At 48.3% G+C, this 15,389-nt stretch overlaps 1 protein-coding gene across 4 annotated transcripts in view; it reads left to right on the top strand.

The window, feature by feature from the left end:
- Nucleotides 1-15,389, top strand: part of SEPTIN2 (septin 2) — a 33,989-nt gene that overhangs the window by 10,164 nt on the left and 8,436 nt on the right. For all 4 annotated transcript variants that reach the window (XM_055345969.1, XM_055345967.1, XM_055345970.1 and 1 more), the window contains 6 exons: nt 8,290-8,376; nt 9,159-9,282; nt 10,084-10,218; nt 10,403-10,520; nt 14,648-14,749; nt 15,140-15,285. In XM_055345969.1, the coding sequence (XP_055201944.1) occupies nt 8,290-8,376; nt 9,159-9,282; nt 10,084-10,218; nt 10,403-10,520; nt 14,648-14,749; nt 15,140-15,285 (712 nt within the window). The remainder of the gene's footprint in view (nt 1-8,289; nt 8,377-9,158; nt 9,283-10,083; nt 10,219-10,402; nt 10,521-14,647; nt 14,750-15,139; nt 15,286-15,389) is intronic.

Raw genomic sequence — 15,389 nt, 5'->3', positions numbered from 1 at the left:
ATAAAGAGTTGGTGAAAAGCACTGATAAACAGAAAAGTCTTACAAAAGTAAGGCTGTGGGTGGTGGGAAATAAGCACATTGCATTCAGAGGATTGAAGGTGAAAAGAACCACCGACTTACCAGGAATCATATAAGCCATGTGAAATGGCAGTTCAAAGTACTAAAAGAATAAAACCATCAGCTTAGAATTCTGAATTCATCAAAAATAACCTTGAAAAATGGATACTTAAAAAAAATGAAATACAAGCATTTTTAGATAAAAGCCGAGAGAATTTATCACTGTCAGATCTGCACCAGAAGAAAGGTTTTTTGTTTTTTGTTTGTTTTTTAATAATTTATTCATGAGAGAGAGAGAGACACGGGCAGAGGTAGAAACAGGCTCCCCACAGGGAGCCCAGTGGGGGACTGTATCCTGGGACCTCGGAGTCATGACCTGAACCGAAGGCAGGACCTCAACCACTGAGCACCCCCAGGTGCCCCAAAAGAAAGATTATTAAACGAGGTTTCTTAGATTGACAGAAGGGATAGAGCACTGGAAATGGAAAGTGTGTCAGTAAATATAAACACTTTTCTTGGTTTTTCATTTCTTTTGATGATAATTGCCTTTTAAACGAAGCTGACACCATATGACGTTGGAGTACGGTGAGCCAGGATAGCATAGATAGGAAGGTGCATAGAGGAGCTGCTGTGATGCATTGACCTGGTGGGATATTCCATAGGGGAGGTTAACATTGCCTGTTTGCACCTCTGGAGCAGACACTAGAAAAGTAAAGCAAGGGTTTGGCTGAAAGCAAGTAGGTTTGATAAACCAGAACACAAAAACCTGTTTAATCCAAAAGAAGGCAGAAAGAGAAAGAAGAGATGAGGCAGCACCCTGGCAGAAGGGACGCAGCTGTGACCGTGACAGGCAGGCAGTGTGAGCCTGGACACCAGGGTGGAAAATCCTCAAGCAAAGCCCCCCATGAGAACCTGAAGTGGTTGTATTCATACCAGATGGAGTGGACTTGAGGTCTACTACCTGGGTACTCCCAGAGTGAAAAAGTATGTATCGGAAAGATGCAGCGATCAGTTCAGGATGACCTCATCGCAGCTGTATGTGCACGTACTTAATTACAGAGCTCCACAATGCATGGTGCACAATCAGAAAGGAGAAAGATCAATCTCTAAGAATGGGTTTTTAACACTCTGCATAGTAATTTATGAAACAGAATCAGTAACGTTACAGAGTGTTAAAGTAACACTATCAACCAGTATGACCTAATTGGCATTGAGAGCACTAGGCTGAGAAACTGCAAGATAACACATTCTTTTCAAGTGCATGTGGAACATTCACCAAAGCTACCCTTCATGGCGAGAGTGTTTTATAGGCCAGCATTATCCTGGACTCAATAATGAGAAAAATACAGGCTAAATCTTAACGAGCATAGACACAGACATCTCAATAAAATTTTGGCAAGGCCAGCAATATATAAAAATGCTTAATACAGTCAGTTCTGCTATCATACAATGTACATATGTTCCTTAAAAACGTTATGCAACAATGCAATTGAAACCACTGGCTTCCGAAGAAAATGGGGGCACAAGACTCTAAAGCTGCTTCAGTGGCACATTTGGAAGAGAGAGAGGAATGGAATAGAAATGATTCTAACGTGTTAATTGGTTGAAATACCATATACTATGCCAAGTAGAAGCATCGTGGGTTGACTAGTCCCTAAAGTTTGTCAGAGTGGGCGAGTGCAGGAAATGGTGGAAGGAGGGCTGGGTGCAGACGGATGGGAAGCTGTGTCGGGAGAGGTGAGTGGGTATGGCCCATGGTCCCTGCTGAACTGAGGTTGCTGGGAGCCAAGGGGTGCACCTAGGGGGGTATGCTTCCATGGCTTGGTTCTGCTGGGTCTGGTCTTTGTGTTCACCTGTTTGGTCATGAGCGAGATCACACATAGGGAGATGCAACGTTACTCTTATGTTGAAATTGTTCTCTTAACATAGCAGTTGTGTTGGAACAAATTCTCACCTTCGAGGCACATGTTTGAGGTAAAGTTGACTATATGTCCTAACAAGTGGGGTTTATCTCAAGAGTGTGTGGTTTAACATTGGAAACTCCAGTTTCAGTGGTGCTTTTTTTTTTTTTTTTTTTGAGAGAGAGAGACAACATGAGCAGGGGGAGGAGGGAGTGGGAGAAGCAGACTCCCCACGGAGCAGAGAACCCAATGTGGGATTCGATCCCAGGACCCTGCCTGGGACCATGACCTGAGCCAAAGGCAGACGCATAACTGACTGAGCCACCCAGGCACCCCAGTTCCCATGGTTCTAAAGGGGAAATTCATGCGGTCATCTAAAACATACAGTTGTAACAATTCATAACCCATTAAAGATTCTAAAAATTAGTAATCTACAAATAAAAGGAAGTTTTCTCAACTTGAGTATATTCTAAAAACCTATAGTTAGTGTTACTCTTTCACATGAAAAAAGAAAGTAGAACATTCTTAATTACAAGTGAAATGACTGTGTCTGTTAATTCTAAGGAATTCCCAAACTACTAGGTCTAATAAAGTGAATTTTATCAAGATTATAGGTTCTGATCAGTACACAAAAATAAGCTTGATTTCTATTTATTACCAACAGGTTATTTTTAAATGACCTTGAAAAGACTATCAAAAAGAATAGTAATAAAAACACTGCAAAAAACAGTACCATTTATCGTAACATAAGAAGTGTGCGCTGCTGAGGGTAAGGTAGCAAAATGTGTGTGTGACCTTCACTGACAACATGACGACATGGCTGAGAGAAACAAGGTCATAAGCCGTGAGAGCTGCCAGTGTGCCAGGAGTGCCCATGATGGTGTCCTTGTGCCCTGAGAGTGATCGTAGAGTCCACACAATGCCAGCCAACGTCACACTGGGGTTAATTGATTTGTTTTATTTTTTAATATTTATTTGAGAGAGAGAGCAAGTACAAGCAGGAGGCAGAGCAGGGAGTCTGACTTGGGCTGGATCCCAGGACCCCGAGATCATGACCTGTGCTGAAGGCAGACACTTCAGCAACTGATCCATCCAGACACCACACACCAGGCTTTTTAAAAATAGAGATGGACAATCTGATTCTGAAGTGTAAGCAGTGAGTGCAGAGGGCCTAGAATAGACAAAACCACGTAGAGGACTGTTGCTGTCTGATTTCAAGACGTACCAGCAGGAACCTCAGTGTGGTAAGGGTAGACGTCGAAATCCACTGACGAGAATAACAGCCCAAAGTAGACCCACGTGCACACGGTCAGTTGAGTTGGCAGAGGTGCCAAGGTGATGCAGAGGGGGAAACCTGGGTCGTTTTGCAGCTAGCACTGTAACGGAGATGGTCATGTGGCAGATGGTGACCATGAAGCCCTCCTTCACCCTCTCCACCACAGTTCCCTCTAGGTGGGTTGTTGGCTTAACTAGAGCTGTCCGAGTTCTAGGAGGAAGTTTAGTCAGATAGGCACACTCCCCAGTGACAGAAAAGGGCCACAAGGAGATGCTGAGTGGCCAGGACACACACAGCATCCTCAGTCATCAGGGAAAATGCACACTGCCCCACGAGATGCCCTCACACACACACAGAGTCTGGCAGCCCACGTGGTAGCAAGGATATGGACAACTGCAACTCTCCTGCTGGCTGGTGAGGATATAAAGTGATGCAGCCACTTTGGAAACCAGTTTGGTGCTTTCTTGGCAATTCCCGTGTAACTTGACAGTTCCCGTTCTACGTGGTCACCCAGGAGAAATGATAGCATGTCCATAGACACTGTTGATGCATGTTCATCGCCACTCTTCCTGTAGTAGCTCCGGTTGGACTTAACGCAGGTGTCCAGCAGGAGGGTGGATCAGCACATTGTGGTGTGTCCATATCAGGGAAAAGTGCTAGGCATCCAAAGAAACCGGGCTGCTGCTAGGTGCAACAGCGTGGATGAATCTCCAGAGCTAATTGGCTGAGCAGAAGCAGCCAGACACAAGAAGGCATGCTACGTGATCCTGTGTATATGAAGTTCTAGAATCATCCAAACCAATCTGTAGGGACAGAAAGGTTGGTACGTGATGCCAGAGGGGTAAAGCTGACGGACTTCTGCAGAGGCGCTCTGGTGGCACGGAGATCTTTGTCTTGGGTGGAGTTTACCTGAGTGGTACTTTGTCAAACTAACCCATCAGTACAGTTTGCATGAGTGCAGGTAACCCTTGAGCTGGGGTGTAAGTTACACCTCAGTAATGTGGGTTTGAAGTAAAGCAGATAGGGGATTAAGGGTGAGCTGGATAGTGACTAACAGTAACTTGGGACACCCGGGGGGGCTCAGTGGTTGAGCGCCTGCCTTCAGCCCAGGGCGTGACCCCAGGGTCCTGGGATCGAGTCCCACGTCGGGCTCCTCGCAGGGAGCCTGCTTCTCCCTCTGCCTGTCTCTGCACCTCTCTGTGTGTGTCTCTCATGAATAAATAAATAAAATCTTAAAAAAATAATAAAAGCAACTAGTAACTTAACCACACGAACCCTCAACTTGCAAATTGTAACTATTAGCGGCTTAAGAAAAATGGTATACAGGTATCCCCTGCTTTCTGAAAGTTATTATTATCCCTTTTATGGAAGACCTAACAAATGGAAGACCTAACAATAGTGCCCATTTTCACTAACCGAAAGACAAGCAAAAGAGCTCGGCGTGGGTTTTGCCATGAGCAGTTAGAGATAGCACGCCCCCAGAGCTCCTTCCCACTCTCGGCATCTCTGCATCCGCGGCCAGAGTTCTGAACTGTGTCTGCAAGCATCTGGGGTTCACCTCGATTAATTTTGCATCTCTGTTAAGATATGTTCTAAGGTATCAGAAAAAGAAAAGCCTGAGGGTGTGATTTTTTTGGGGGGGAAAGGGGTAATCTAGGAATGTCAAAAAATGCTTCCATACCAGTTAGTGGTATTTGCTTTTTTGCTGTCCACCATTTAGGCTTGGGAACACTCTACTTATGGGTAGAGGGAAAACCTATATCGGGAAAGGGCCAGTGCACCTAACTTGTAAGTCAGAGACTATTGAAGAGAAGAGGCATTGTTTTTAAAACTATGGCTTGCTTCTAAGGAAATAAATTTTACAAAACAATCATATGCAAATGAAAACGACAAGTATTGGGGAGCCTGAGTAGTGCATTAAGTGTCTGACTCTCGGTTTCAGCTCAGGTCCTGAGATGGAGCTCCAGGGCCCTGGGCTCACTCCGTGCTCAGTAGGGAGTCTGCTTCAGTCTCTGCCTCTGCCCCTCCCAGCACTTGTACATGTGTGCTCTTGCTGTCTCAAGTAAAATCTTTTTAAAAACAAAAGCTTTAAGTGTTTGGGCAACAATCTGCAAGAATTTTAGAATCATAAATACGTTCTTTAAAGACCTCAAGGGGGGATCCCCAGGTGGCTCAGCGGTTTAGCGCCTGCCTTCGGCCCAGGATGTGATCCTGGAGTCCCGGGATCCAGTCCCACGTCGGGCTCCCTGCATGGAGCCTGCTTCTCCCTCTGCCTGTGTCTCTGAGTCTCTCATGAATAAATAAATAAAATCTTAAAAAACAAACAACAAAAAGACTTCAAGGACAGAGGTCAGGTGGTGGGTTACTTGTGAGGGAACATGATGCTGCTGAAGTCTGGTCAAATGGTCGTAGTTGTGGGTGGTTTATAACAGGTTTCCAGTCTTCCACCATTATGTGGGGTGATGGCTCTATTCACAAGAAAAGCAAGGTTAAAATTAGAAAATGTATTGTGGAAATACATGCCCTCGTAGAAAGTCCACAGGTCGGTTAGGGTGGCCAAATTCCCAAGGGGCTACGGAGTGAACACTGAGAACTTGGGGACTAAGCTAGGAAAATGAAAACTGACCTTCCAGCAAAAATATGCCCATGTCCTCGCAGGTTCACGTGCTCTGAAACTGCGCAGTCGCGTTCTGGGCACCGCTTCCTGAGGGCGCCTGCACCTGGGACGGGCACCGTGAGCTGCGCAGGGCCTGCCTGAGCGTCCTTTTCCCGTGAAGTGGCACCTCCTCAGCGGCGCCCGGCTCTGGGGACCGCGTCGGATGCTGCCCCCCCCCCCGGGGCCCCCCAAAATGGCTCTGGCTGCACCGTGTGTGAAAGAGCATGTTGTTGTATTGGATAAAATTCAGAAGTAAAGATGTGAAGGGCCCCGTGTTAGAGAGTTGTGGGTTTTGTTTTGTTTTGGTAGGGCCTACGTTTGGGGCGGGGCGCAAGGGGAGTTTAGCCTCAGTTTTAATTGGAAGCTTCTGGGACCTTTTGCCTAATAGGATTTGAGAATACAGTTGTAAAATGAAGCTCACCTTTGTCACCTGCAAGTGTTTTTCATATGGTGGCGCCACCTTGTGCCTGATGCCGGGTCTTTCTCCCTAGTTGGTGGAAACACGAGCCATTTTGTAAACCCGGATCCCTCCCAGGCCAGTCAGCCTTCGCTGTCACCACCTCCACGGGACTGCTGCGGAAGGGTGCTGAGCCTGGTGCGTCCCGTGCCGTGGGCCTGACGCTCCAGATCTCCTCTTGAGTCCTGTGTCCCCCACGAAAAGGCACCTGAGACACTCCCGTGGGACGGAGGTACTGGTGATGTGCAGTCACAAAGCCAGCCGCCCACAGACTCAGCCCAAGCGTAGCAGCACGTTCTGAGTTAACGAGTTTATTACTTACAGATGTCTGAAAGTCATTCCAAGTGAAGATCCTTCCACCTTTTAAATGAAGATTTATAATTTAGAATCAACCACCGGAGTATCGCTACTTTTTAAAAAGAAACTCACATACCTCTGTTGAGGTGTCTTCTGTGCCCTGGTCCCCTTCAGCTTCATCACCCACATCTGTCACCACCTTGTCCTTGACAGAGTGACTTTGCTTACTTGTCCTCTCTCCCACTGGACCCACAGGCTGCACGGGAGCAGGGATTTAGCTACTCTGGTCTTTCTCGTGTCCCAGAGCCTGGACCTGGGCCAGGCACACAGAAGGACTGAGCGCTTATTTGTTAAAATCTCCTCATTGTGTGATAAAAACGTAAGGGGACGTTGCTAGGCAGTTTATTAAAAGGATAATTTGGTGTTCTCCTATTTGGACATGCTCAACGTGTAATTCTGGTTTTGTCCTTTTGATATTCCTTTCCACATAGGAAAGTTACGATCTAATTAAAGCAGAGTCCTCATTCTGTACGTCTACACGTTTCGAATTCACTCTTGTTCTTCATTTCCCCAGAAATAATGATATTTAAAACAGATGTGTATCCCTTCCACATGCGGTGCAGGACTGGGCAGAAGGAGATTAAAACCGAGGGGACCAGGGGACAGTCAGGCACTGAGTGCAGAAGCACTTCTCCTTGCAGAACTTGGCCTTAGTAAATGGCCTGCAGTGAAACGGTGGAATCTGTGCATGCTTCCTAGGATGTGTAAGACCTGGGGAGAGGCAGAGACGCAGGCAGAGGGAGAAGCAGGCTCCCCGCGGGGAACCCCACGCAAGACTTGACCCCAGGACCCCGGGGTCACACCCTGAGCTGAAGGCAGGCGCTCAGTCGCTGAGCCACCCGGGTGCCCCAGTAGTTGAAGAATTCTTAACTCATTACATTCTGCAATGAGTATGTGTTTTCTTAATTGGTCCTACACACTCAACAGTGTTGAGCGGGCAGGTTGTCTGACATGAGACAGCAGTGGCGGGGCATGGGGCATGTGTGTGCGAGCAGGAGAGGGGGAGAGGTGGCCTGCTTCGCCTCAGTGACAGGAGGGAGGCTGCAGACTAGAGGGCAGTGTTGGGCGTCTGTTCCGTTTCCACTTCCCACGGTTTGGCAAGTCAGAGTGCTGTTGACATGGTTTGATGTGTTCAGTTTTCTGAAAATGGTGCTTGCTTCAGCAGCACATACAGTTTTCTGAAAATGTGCTTACTTTCACGGTTAGCAAAAATCATCACTGAAAACTTTGTATTCTATTCATCAAAAAATAAAGACCCACCGCTAAAGTCCATTCCACGCCTTCGTGAAGAACTAAGAGTGTGTTTCTGATCTTACTGTGTGGGAATTCTGGAGACTGATAGGCCTGCGTTCAAGTCAAGGCCGTGCTCTGGATAGCTCTCTGAGCAAAGGCAAGTTACTAACCTTGGAGCACCCATTTCCCCATTGATGAAGTGAGGAGAGTCATACCAAAGTGGTAGTGGTCGTGTGGAGTGTAGACGATGACATGTGTGAGGCACTTAGCCCCGAGCTAGGCCTCCCGTGAATCAGTAGGTTACCATGTCCTATGGGTCATGTTGTGACAATGTTTTCATTTTCATTTAAAGGTGAATCGGGTCTAGGAAAATCAACTCTCATAAACAGCCTATTCCTGACTGATCTCTACCCAGAAAGAATCATACCTGGAGCCGCAGGTACAAGAGCCCTATTCTGCTGTACGCGTAGTTCTCTGCGGGACCGCAGAGCACAGCATTGATGTTTTTGCCTCAGCCTCAGCCTTGTGCTTCTGTTCCGCTGTAAACACAAGCACAACGTTCTCCTTTCTGGTCGGGAAAGGGGTTGCACCTGCAGCCCTAGGATCCTGCTTGTGGACCCTGAGCATGAATCCGCAGGGCCATCCTCTCCGAGCTGGTTTCCTTTTGCCATCAAGTAATAGAAGTAGTTTCTGCCTGTATTATGTTTGATGGGAGGATCAAGGCAAAATGTTTTCTCATGAAAAGAGTTGTCTACGTAGCTGATTGCTGTGGGAGGTGTGTGCCCTCCTCGCCTGTGGTGGGAGCGCTGCGGTGCATCCAGGGACGTTCCTGGGGTGCGTGGGTTAGCACACGCGGTCGGAGCCCAGGCCCTGGGCCGGCCGCCACAGCTGGCGTGTGGAGCCCGCTCATAGGAACTTTGAATTCAGTTTTTAAATAAATTCATAAATTACTCTTTATCTCAGCAACAGAGGTCATAATTTTCAATATTGGCGTTTTAGCCCTCCCAAGCCACCGTTTAATCTTAGCTGCCAGGTTTCCTTGCCAGGTCGGGAATCGTTTGTACACAGTCCTTGTGTGAACCTCTGAGAACCATCCTCCAAGAGGGTCATGAAGTTCTCAGTCATTTGTTTCTGAGTAAGAAAGTAACAGGTCATCTCTCCTCTTTGAAAACTGGGTTAATTACTGGGTATATTTTCTTATGAAGCTTGTTTCTTTTTTAGAGAAAATTGAAAGAACTGTCCAGATTGAGGCTTCGACTGTGGAGATCGAGGAGCGAGGGGTCAAACTGCGCTTGACAGTGGTGGACACGCCCGGCTACGGGGATGCCATCAACTGCAGGGACTGGTATGGCCCCCGGGGACATGCAGCCCCGCAAGTGCTGGTGGTCGTTCTGACGCATTCACGTTCCACAGCGTTACGGGTGATGAGTGGGTCTGAGGCAGCTGTGTAATAAGGCAGTGAAACTATGACATCTTCAGTGAGGAGTTTCACACAGAACGGGTATTTTTTCTTTTTAGAGCCAACCATCCTTCAACTGCTGGTATAAGTGAAACACTTTGATCTGAAAGAACCGTGGCCAATGGAGAGGATTATGACGTAGTCCTTTCTCTTAGAGACTTGGTCCTTGACATCATTAGCCCAAGTAAGGGGACCTACAGGTAGAAGAGCACTGTGCCCCCTGTACCGCAGAGAGGACCTCGGTCATGGTAGGCACTGTGGGCTCTTACCTCAGCGGAGAGCACCAGCTTGCCAGCACGTGAGGAGGAAAGGGGAGGCCGGGGAAGGCCTCCCGTCTCCTTCCTTCCCCGCCCAGTGCTCTCCTGCCGCCCCGTCCTCTGTGCAATCAGTCACGGTCCTTGTGTGAGCTGGCGGCCCTCTGTCCGCTCAGTCACCTCAGGTGCTTTGAACGGTTCCGTTCAGGCCTTTGGCACACTCCCCCCGCCATGTGGGGGAAGTGATGCTTGGCATGCTTCCAGAAACCTCCATCTTCCCAAGCGTAGGAGTCCGTTTTCCAGCCCATCTTATAAATGAGTTATCAGATTATATTTGGTAAGGAGGCAGGAAACAGAAGAAACGCTGGTCTTTGAAGCTACGCGCTGTCTGCCTTTTGTATCCCGTCGTTAGCAGTGTTTATGTTTCTCACAGTTTCAAGACAATCATCTCCTACATCGACGAGCAGTTTGAACGGTACCTGCATGACGAGAGTGGTTTGAACCGGCGGCACATCATCGATAACAGGGTGCACTGCTGCTTTTACTTCATCTCACCCTTTGGACATGGGTAAGTGTGGACCGCTCGCCATGGAAACCCACACATACTTAGAATTTCCTTTTTACTTGATGGGTTGACTGCTTCCCCCAGATTGCATATTTTAACGTAAGAAGCGAGGTAATTCTGAGAGAACAGAAATGTGTGATTTCCCCGTTCTTCCCCTGAATTCCTGGCACTGTCTCATTCCTTTCAGACTGAAGCCCTTAGACGTCGCATTCATGAAAGCAATACACAATAAGGTGAACATCGTGCCCGTCATTGCCAAAGCTGACACCCTCACCCTGAAGGAGCGGGAGCGCTTGAAGAAAAGAGTACGTGCTTTCTACTCGGGGCAGCAGAGGGCCAGGCGCCGGCAAGAGGACACGTGTGTCTGAGATGTGGGGGAGCAGGCGGCGAGTCTGATGGTTTCTCAAGAACACCTAACACTTGTAGGTTGTTGATCTGCTCCCTGTACAAAGGTATCGAGGTCTTACTCTTAGTACTTCTCCCTCCCCAAGAACGCCCTCAACGAGGAGAGGGGACCGCACGTGCTAGGTGAATAACGTGAGTGTGGGAGAGTGTGATCGTCTCGGTGAAGTTCTGTTTATCAAAACATGTTACCACAAACAATCTGTTTAGGAATATGTTATAGTTGTACTCGTCCTAAAGGGCCTGTGTTTTGACCATTCAGAGGTTCCCTCGTCCATCCGCCAGCCTGAGTGCCCCCACCTCCCAGCAGCCATATGCTGCTGTTGGTCTCTGGTGCTTTTTTTCTCTGCTATCCTATAAAGCCTCTTTGTGGGCTCTTTGTTACATATTTTTTAAATTATTTGCCTGTTTTTATTTGTATGCTTATTAAGAAAGTCCGAGCTTGGGGATCCCTGGGGGGCGCAGCGGTTTGGTGCCTGCCTTTGGCCCAGGGTGCGATCCTGGAGACCCGGGATCGAATCGCACATCGGGCTTCCGGTGCATGGAGCCTGCTTCTCCCTCTGCCTGTGTCTCTGCCTCTCTCTCTCTCTGTGACTATCATAAATAAATAAAAATTAAAAAAAAATTAAAAAAAGTCCGTGCTCATGTGCTAAATACTACAAATAAAAGTTGTTTATGTTTCTGAGAGAGAGCATGAACAGGGGCAGTGGGTAGACCCAGAATCCCAGGCAGACCCCATGCCCAGCGTGGAGCCCAACACGGCTCGATCCTACAACCCTGAAGGATCACGACCTGAGCTGAAATCAAGAATCCAACCCTGAACCGTCTAAGCCACCCAGGCACCCCAAAAGTTCTTTTCATTATCCGTAAAAGCAGTAGTTATTAACAGTTACGTACTTACCCTTCTAGAGTAGAGTCTGTTTATGTTGTTTTTATAGAATGGGACCATAGCATACATCTTACTCTGCCATTTGACTTTCTAAGAATTCCCAGCCACACAGAAAACACTCCCCCACACACTTACTCAGCTCAGAGCAACACACACACATACACTCAGCTGGGAGCACTCCCAGCACACACAGAATGTTTCATCAGTGTCTGTTGGTCCTCCCACCCCTGCCCCGCAATTCCTGGCATCAGGGATCTTTGCTTAGCTCACTTGTATGTTCCAAGAGTTTAGAACACTACCTGGCGCAGAGTAGGCACCTGTCTGTCTTCTCATTGTTGTTTAAGTCAGACAAGTTCTTAGAAAGGAAATTGATGGGCATCTTAAGTGTTGAAAGATGGGCATTTAACGTTGGAATTTGTCTCAAGACAAGTTTGTGACTTACATTCTCAAAGCAGTGTTGTGAGCTTCCGTGCTGTGCCCCCTGGAACCAACCTGGGTGTGTCCCCAAGTTTCTGGAGCATCTCTCATCTAGAAGTGGGACGTGGTGGTCTCTGTTTGTGTCTCCCCGTTGCTGATGTGAGTGCAGGGTGGCCTGGTGCTTGGTCCCTGTTAGTGTGTTCTCTGAGGTTTCCGAGCCTGTGCTACTGCGTTTGTTGCTCTTTTTTTTTTTTTTTAATTTTTTTTTTAATTTATTTATGATAGTCACACACAGAGAGAGAGAGAGAGAGGCAGAGACATAGGCAGAGGGAGAAGCAGGCTCCATGCACCGGGAGCCCGACGTGGGATTCCATCCCGGGTCTCCGGGATCGTGCCCTGGGCCAAAGGCAGGCACCAAACCGCTGCGCCACCCAGGGATCCCTGCGTTTGTTGCTTTTTTATTGACTTATGGGCATTATGTTTTTTTGTTTTGTTTTTTTAAGATTTTATTTATTCACCCATGAGAGGCGGGGGCGGGGGGGTGGTGGCCGGGGTAGAGACACAGGCAGAGGGAGAAGCAGACTCCGTGCAGGGAGCCCAACGTGGGACTCGATCCCGGGTCTCCAGGATCACGCCCTGGGCTGTAGGCGGCGCTAAACCGCTGAGCCACCGGGACTGCCCGGGCATTATGTTTTTAGACCTAGTTTTGATTTTCACGTTTCCACATTGTCCTTGATGTCTCCTGTCCTGGTAGAGTTCTTCAGGTCTATGTATGCATGTTACTCAGCCTTTTCCCCTGTTGTCTCAGTGCCTGCCAGCCTTTTAGGAGATACCCAGGCCTTTGGGAGAGCCCCCGAAAGCTTGGACGTGTTTGTGCTTGACAGGACGTATTTTAGTAAAGCCCACTTACGGGAACTCTACGCTGGGTTTCAGAAAGGCAGGGGAGCTGGGGTCAGAGCCAGAAGGTTTTGTACGCCCATCTCTAATCCTGTGTCTGGAACTCAGAGTCTGAGATGAATTGAAGTCCTGTGTTGCCCTTGCCACGTTCATCTTGGGCCTCCCTCCTCCCGTCTCGTTATCTGGTTTCTCCCCTGTGCCTCCCGTATACCCCCACTCCCTAATCTGAAACAACCTCTGGCAGATCCGCTTTGGTTCTATGCTTCCTGGCGTCATTTCCTGCCCTCTCCTTCATCTCTGACTCCTTGTCCAGCAGCAGCTGTCCTCTCTGGGGCTCGGGCAGCGGGCCCTCCACCAGCCTCAGGCCTCAGCAGTGGGGTTTGCTGTGCTTCTGGAAGACTTGTCTTTCTGCCTGTTGCATCACTTGTCTGCCTAGCCCCTGAATGTCAGCATCACTTGTTCTTGTTTTGATCATATCAACTCCTGTGGCTTCTTCTATCCCTCTGAGAATCTTCTTTTGCATGTGAATTCTGTATGTAAACAAGTGTCTCCTCTTCCCCACTCCTGAGCTTGTCTCCCAGCTTCTCTGGCTCCTTACCTGGGCCCATCTTTGGTGCTGTCGCCCAAAGAAATGTGTGGTTGTTCTGATTCATTACTTTGCTTTTCTTCTTTTCCAATTCAAAGTAGCCTGTATATGACTCATTTCTCAGCTCGATTCTCATCCTCAATGTAAGCCCTGCACGATGGGGCCAGAGTGGAGGAAATGTGGCTAGCAGGGACGGGTAATGGGCCGGAAAGGGAAAGAGATGCAGCAGGTTCCTGCTTTACTGCCTAACTTCCCCACGGGTGAGATGGCTCCTAGCCTCCACTGTGAATGGGGATGTTGAGAGGACATGGTCAGGTTGGAAGGTAAGGGATATTAGGAAGAGGGAGAAGGACCTCTTCATGAATCCCGGAGTAGTGCCCACAGCATGTTAAGTCTGACATCTTTGATCATGAAGGCTTTAAAGTTCCCATTAGGAAGAACCATTGCCAGATGAGGGTTTAAAGCAGGGATATTTGTGCTGACTTGGGGTATGTCCTTGGGGCCCAGGACCCCACAGAGGACGTGGAGCCCCAGCCTGCCTGCACCTGCTGGAGTGCCCAGCGCGGAGGGTGCTTAGGGGCTGGGCACAGCTGCTGCACCACTGCTTCCTTCAGTTCGAGCCCAGATTTTGGGTCACTCTGGTACCTGGTTGGTTGGAGCGTGTGGCTCTACTGCTGACACCTTTTGCCTATTGAATAAAACCCAGAGCCCAGCCTGGCGTTCAGAGAACGCTCCCCTTGGTAACTCCAGGTGTCCCTCCGTCTTACCCAACTGGAAGGCTCACTTTCTAGCCATCCTCTATTTCTTATTCCTGAAACATACTCTGGGTTTCCTCTCCTCTGAGCCTCAACAGGATTGGTCCCCAAGTACCTCTCCCTCCTCAGTCCTCGGAAGATGCCTGTCTGACTCCTCGGGTGATGCTTGTGGCTCTCCTGGCGCCTGCAGCGTCTGGCATGTGTTGTTCCGAGGCTGCTTGTGATGTGCTTTCTCAGTGGCGCTCCTGGAGTTGTTCATCTGCCACGTTATACGTGAAAGGTGGTGCACTGCTGTTTACTCTGGACAGTGGACCCCTCGATGCAAACATAAATGCTTCTCTAATAGTTTCTAAAATTATTTGAAAATCAGTAATCAGTTTGATTCTGTATTGACATTTGGATAATTCTGATATATTTTTAATAGTTGGATTTGATTGAAATATCATGTGGTTTGGTAAGGTTGCTCCTGGTTTGTCATTCTTTCAGATTCTGGATGAAATTGAAGAACATAACATCAAAATCTACCACTTACCTGATGCAGAATCAGATGAAGATGAGGACTTTAAAGAGCAGACCAGACTTCTCAAGGTAAGAGCAGTCGCCGGGTACCCAGCACCAGTCACCTGTTGCTGTCATCAGCACCGTAGAAAGAGTTGGCAAAGGTCCCATCTTGGAAGGCTGGCCTTTGAGAGATCATCTGGTAGGTTCAGTTGCAATCGTATTTTTGCTGAAAATATATTTGGACATAGCTGTCCCCTAAGGTTTAGAAATCGTATTACATGTTTAATTTGCTTTCATATCCTTGTTTCCATGCAAAAAAATACCTGTTACTTCTTAGTAAAATGTTCGATACCGTTAGCTTTCCAGGGAGGCACGTAGTTCGCAGCAGTGCACACAGTCTGTGCCTGGGTTCTCGTGTTCACAGCGAAAGTCGGGTTCCGTGTGTGGAGCCTCTCTACCTTGTGTGTCTCTTTCTAGGCCAGTATCCCGTTCTCTGTGGTTGGATCGAATCAGCTGATTGAAGCCAAGGGCAAGAAGGTCAGAGGCCGCCTGTACCCGTGGGGTGTTGTGGAGGTGGAGAACCCGGAGCACAACGACTTCCTGAAGCTGCGGACAATGCTCATGTAAGACCCCCGTGCATTCCCGTCAGGGCAGCCTGGCACCGAGAGCAGAGCTTTCGGACAGCAGGGTGTGCCCAGCCTCAGAGGACAGCTGCCAGTGCCGTGGT

The sequence above is a fragment of the Nyctereutes procyonoides genome, unplaced genomic scaffold (assembly GCF_905146905.1).
Source record: "Nyctereutes procyonoides isolate TBG_1078 unplaced genomic scaffold, NYPRO_anot_genome, whole genome shotgun sequence".
Taxonomy (NCBI): Eukaryota; Metazoa; Chordata; class Mammalia; order Carnivora; family Canidae; genus Nyctereutes; species Nyctereutes procyonoides.
Note: the sequence above shows the minus strand (reverse complement) of the source record. Positions and strands in the feature narration are given on the sequence as shown.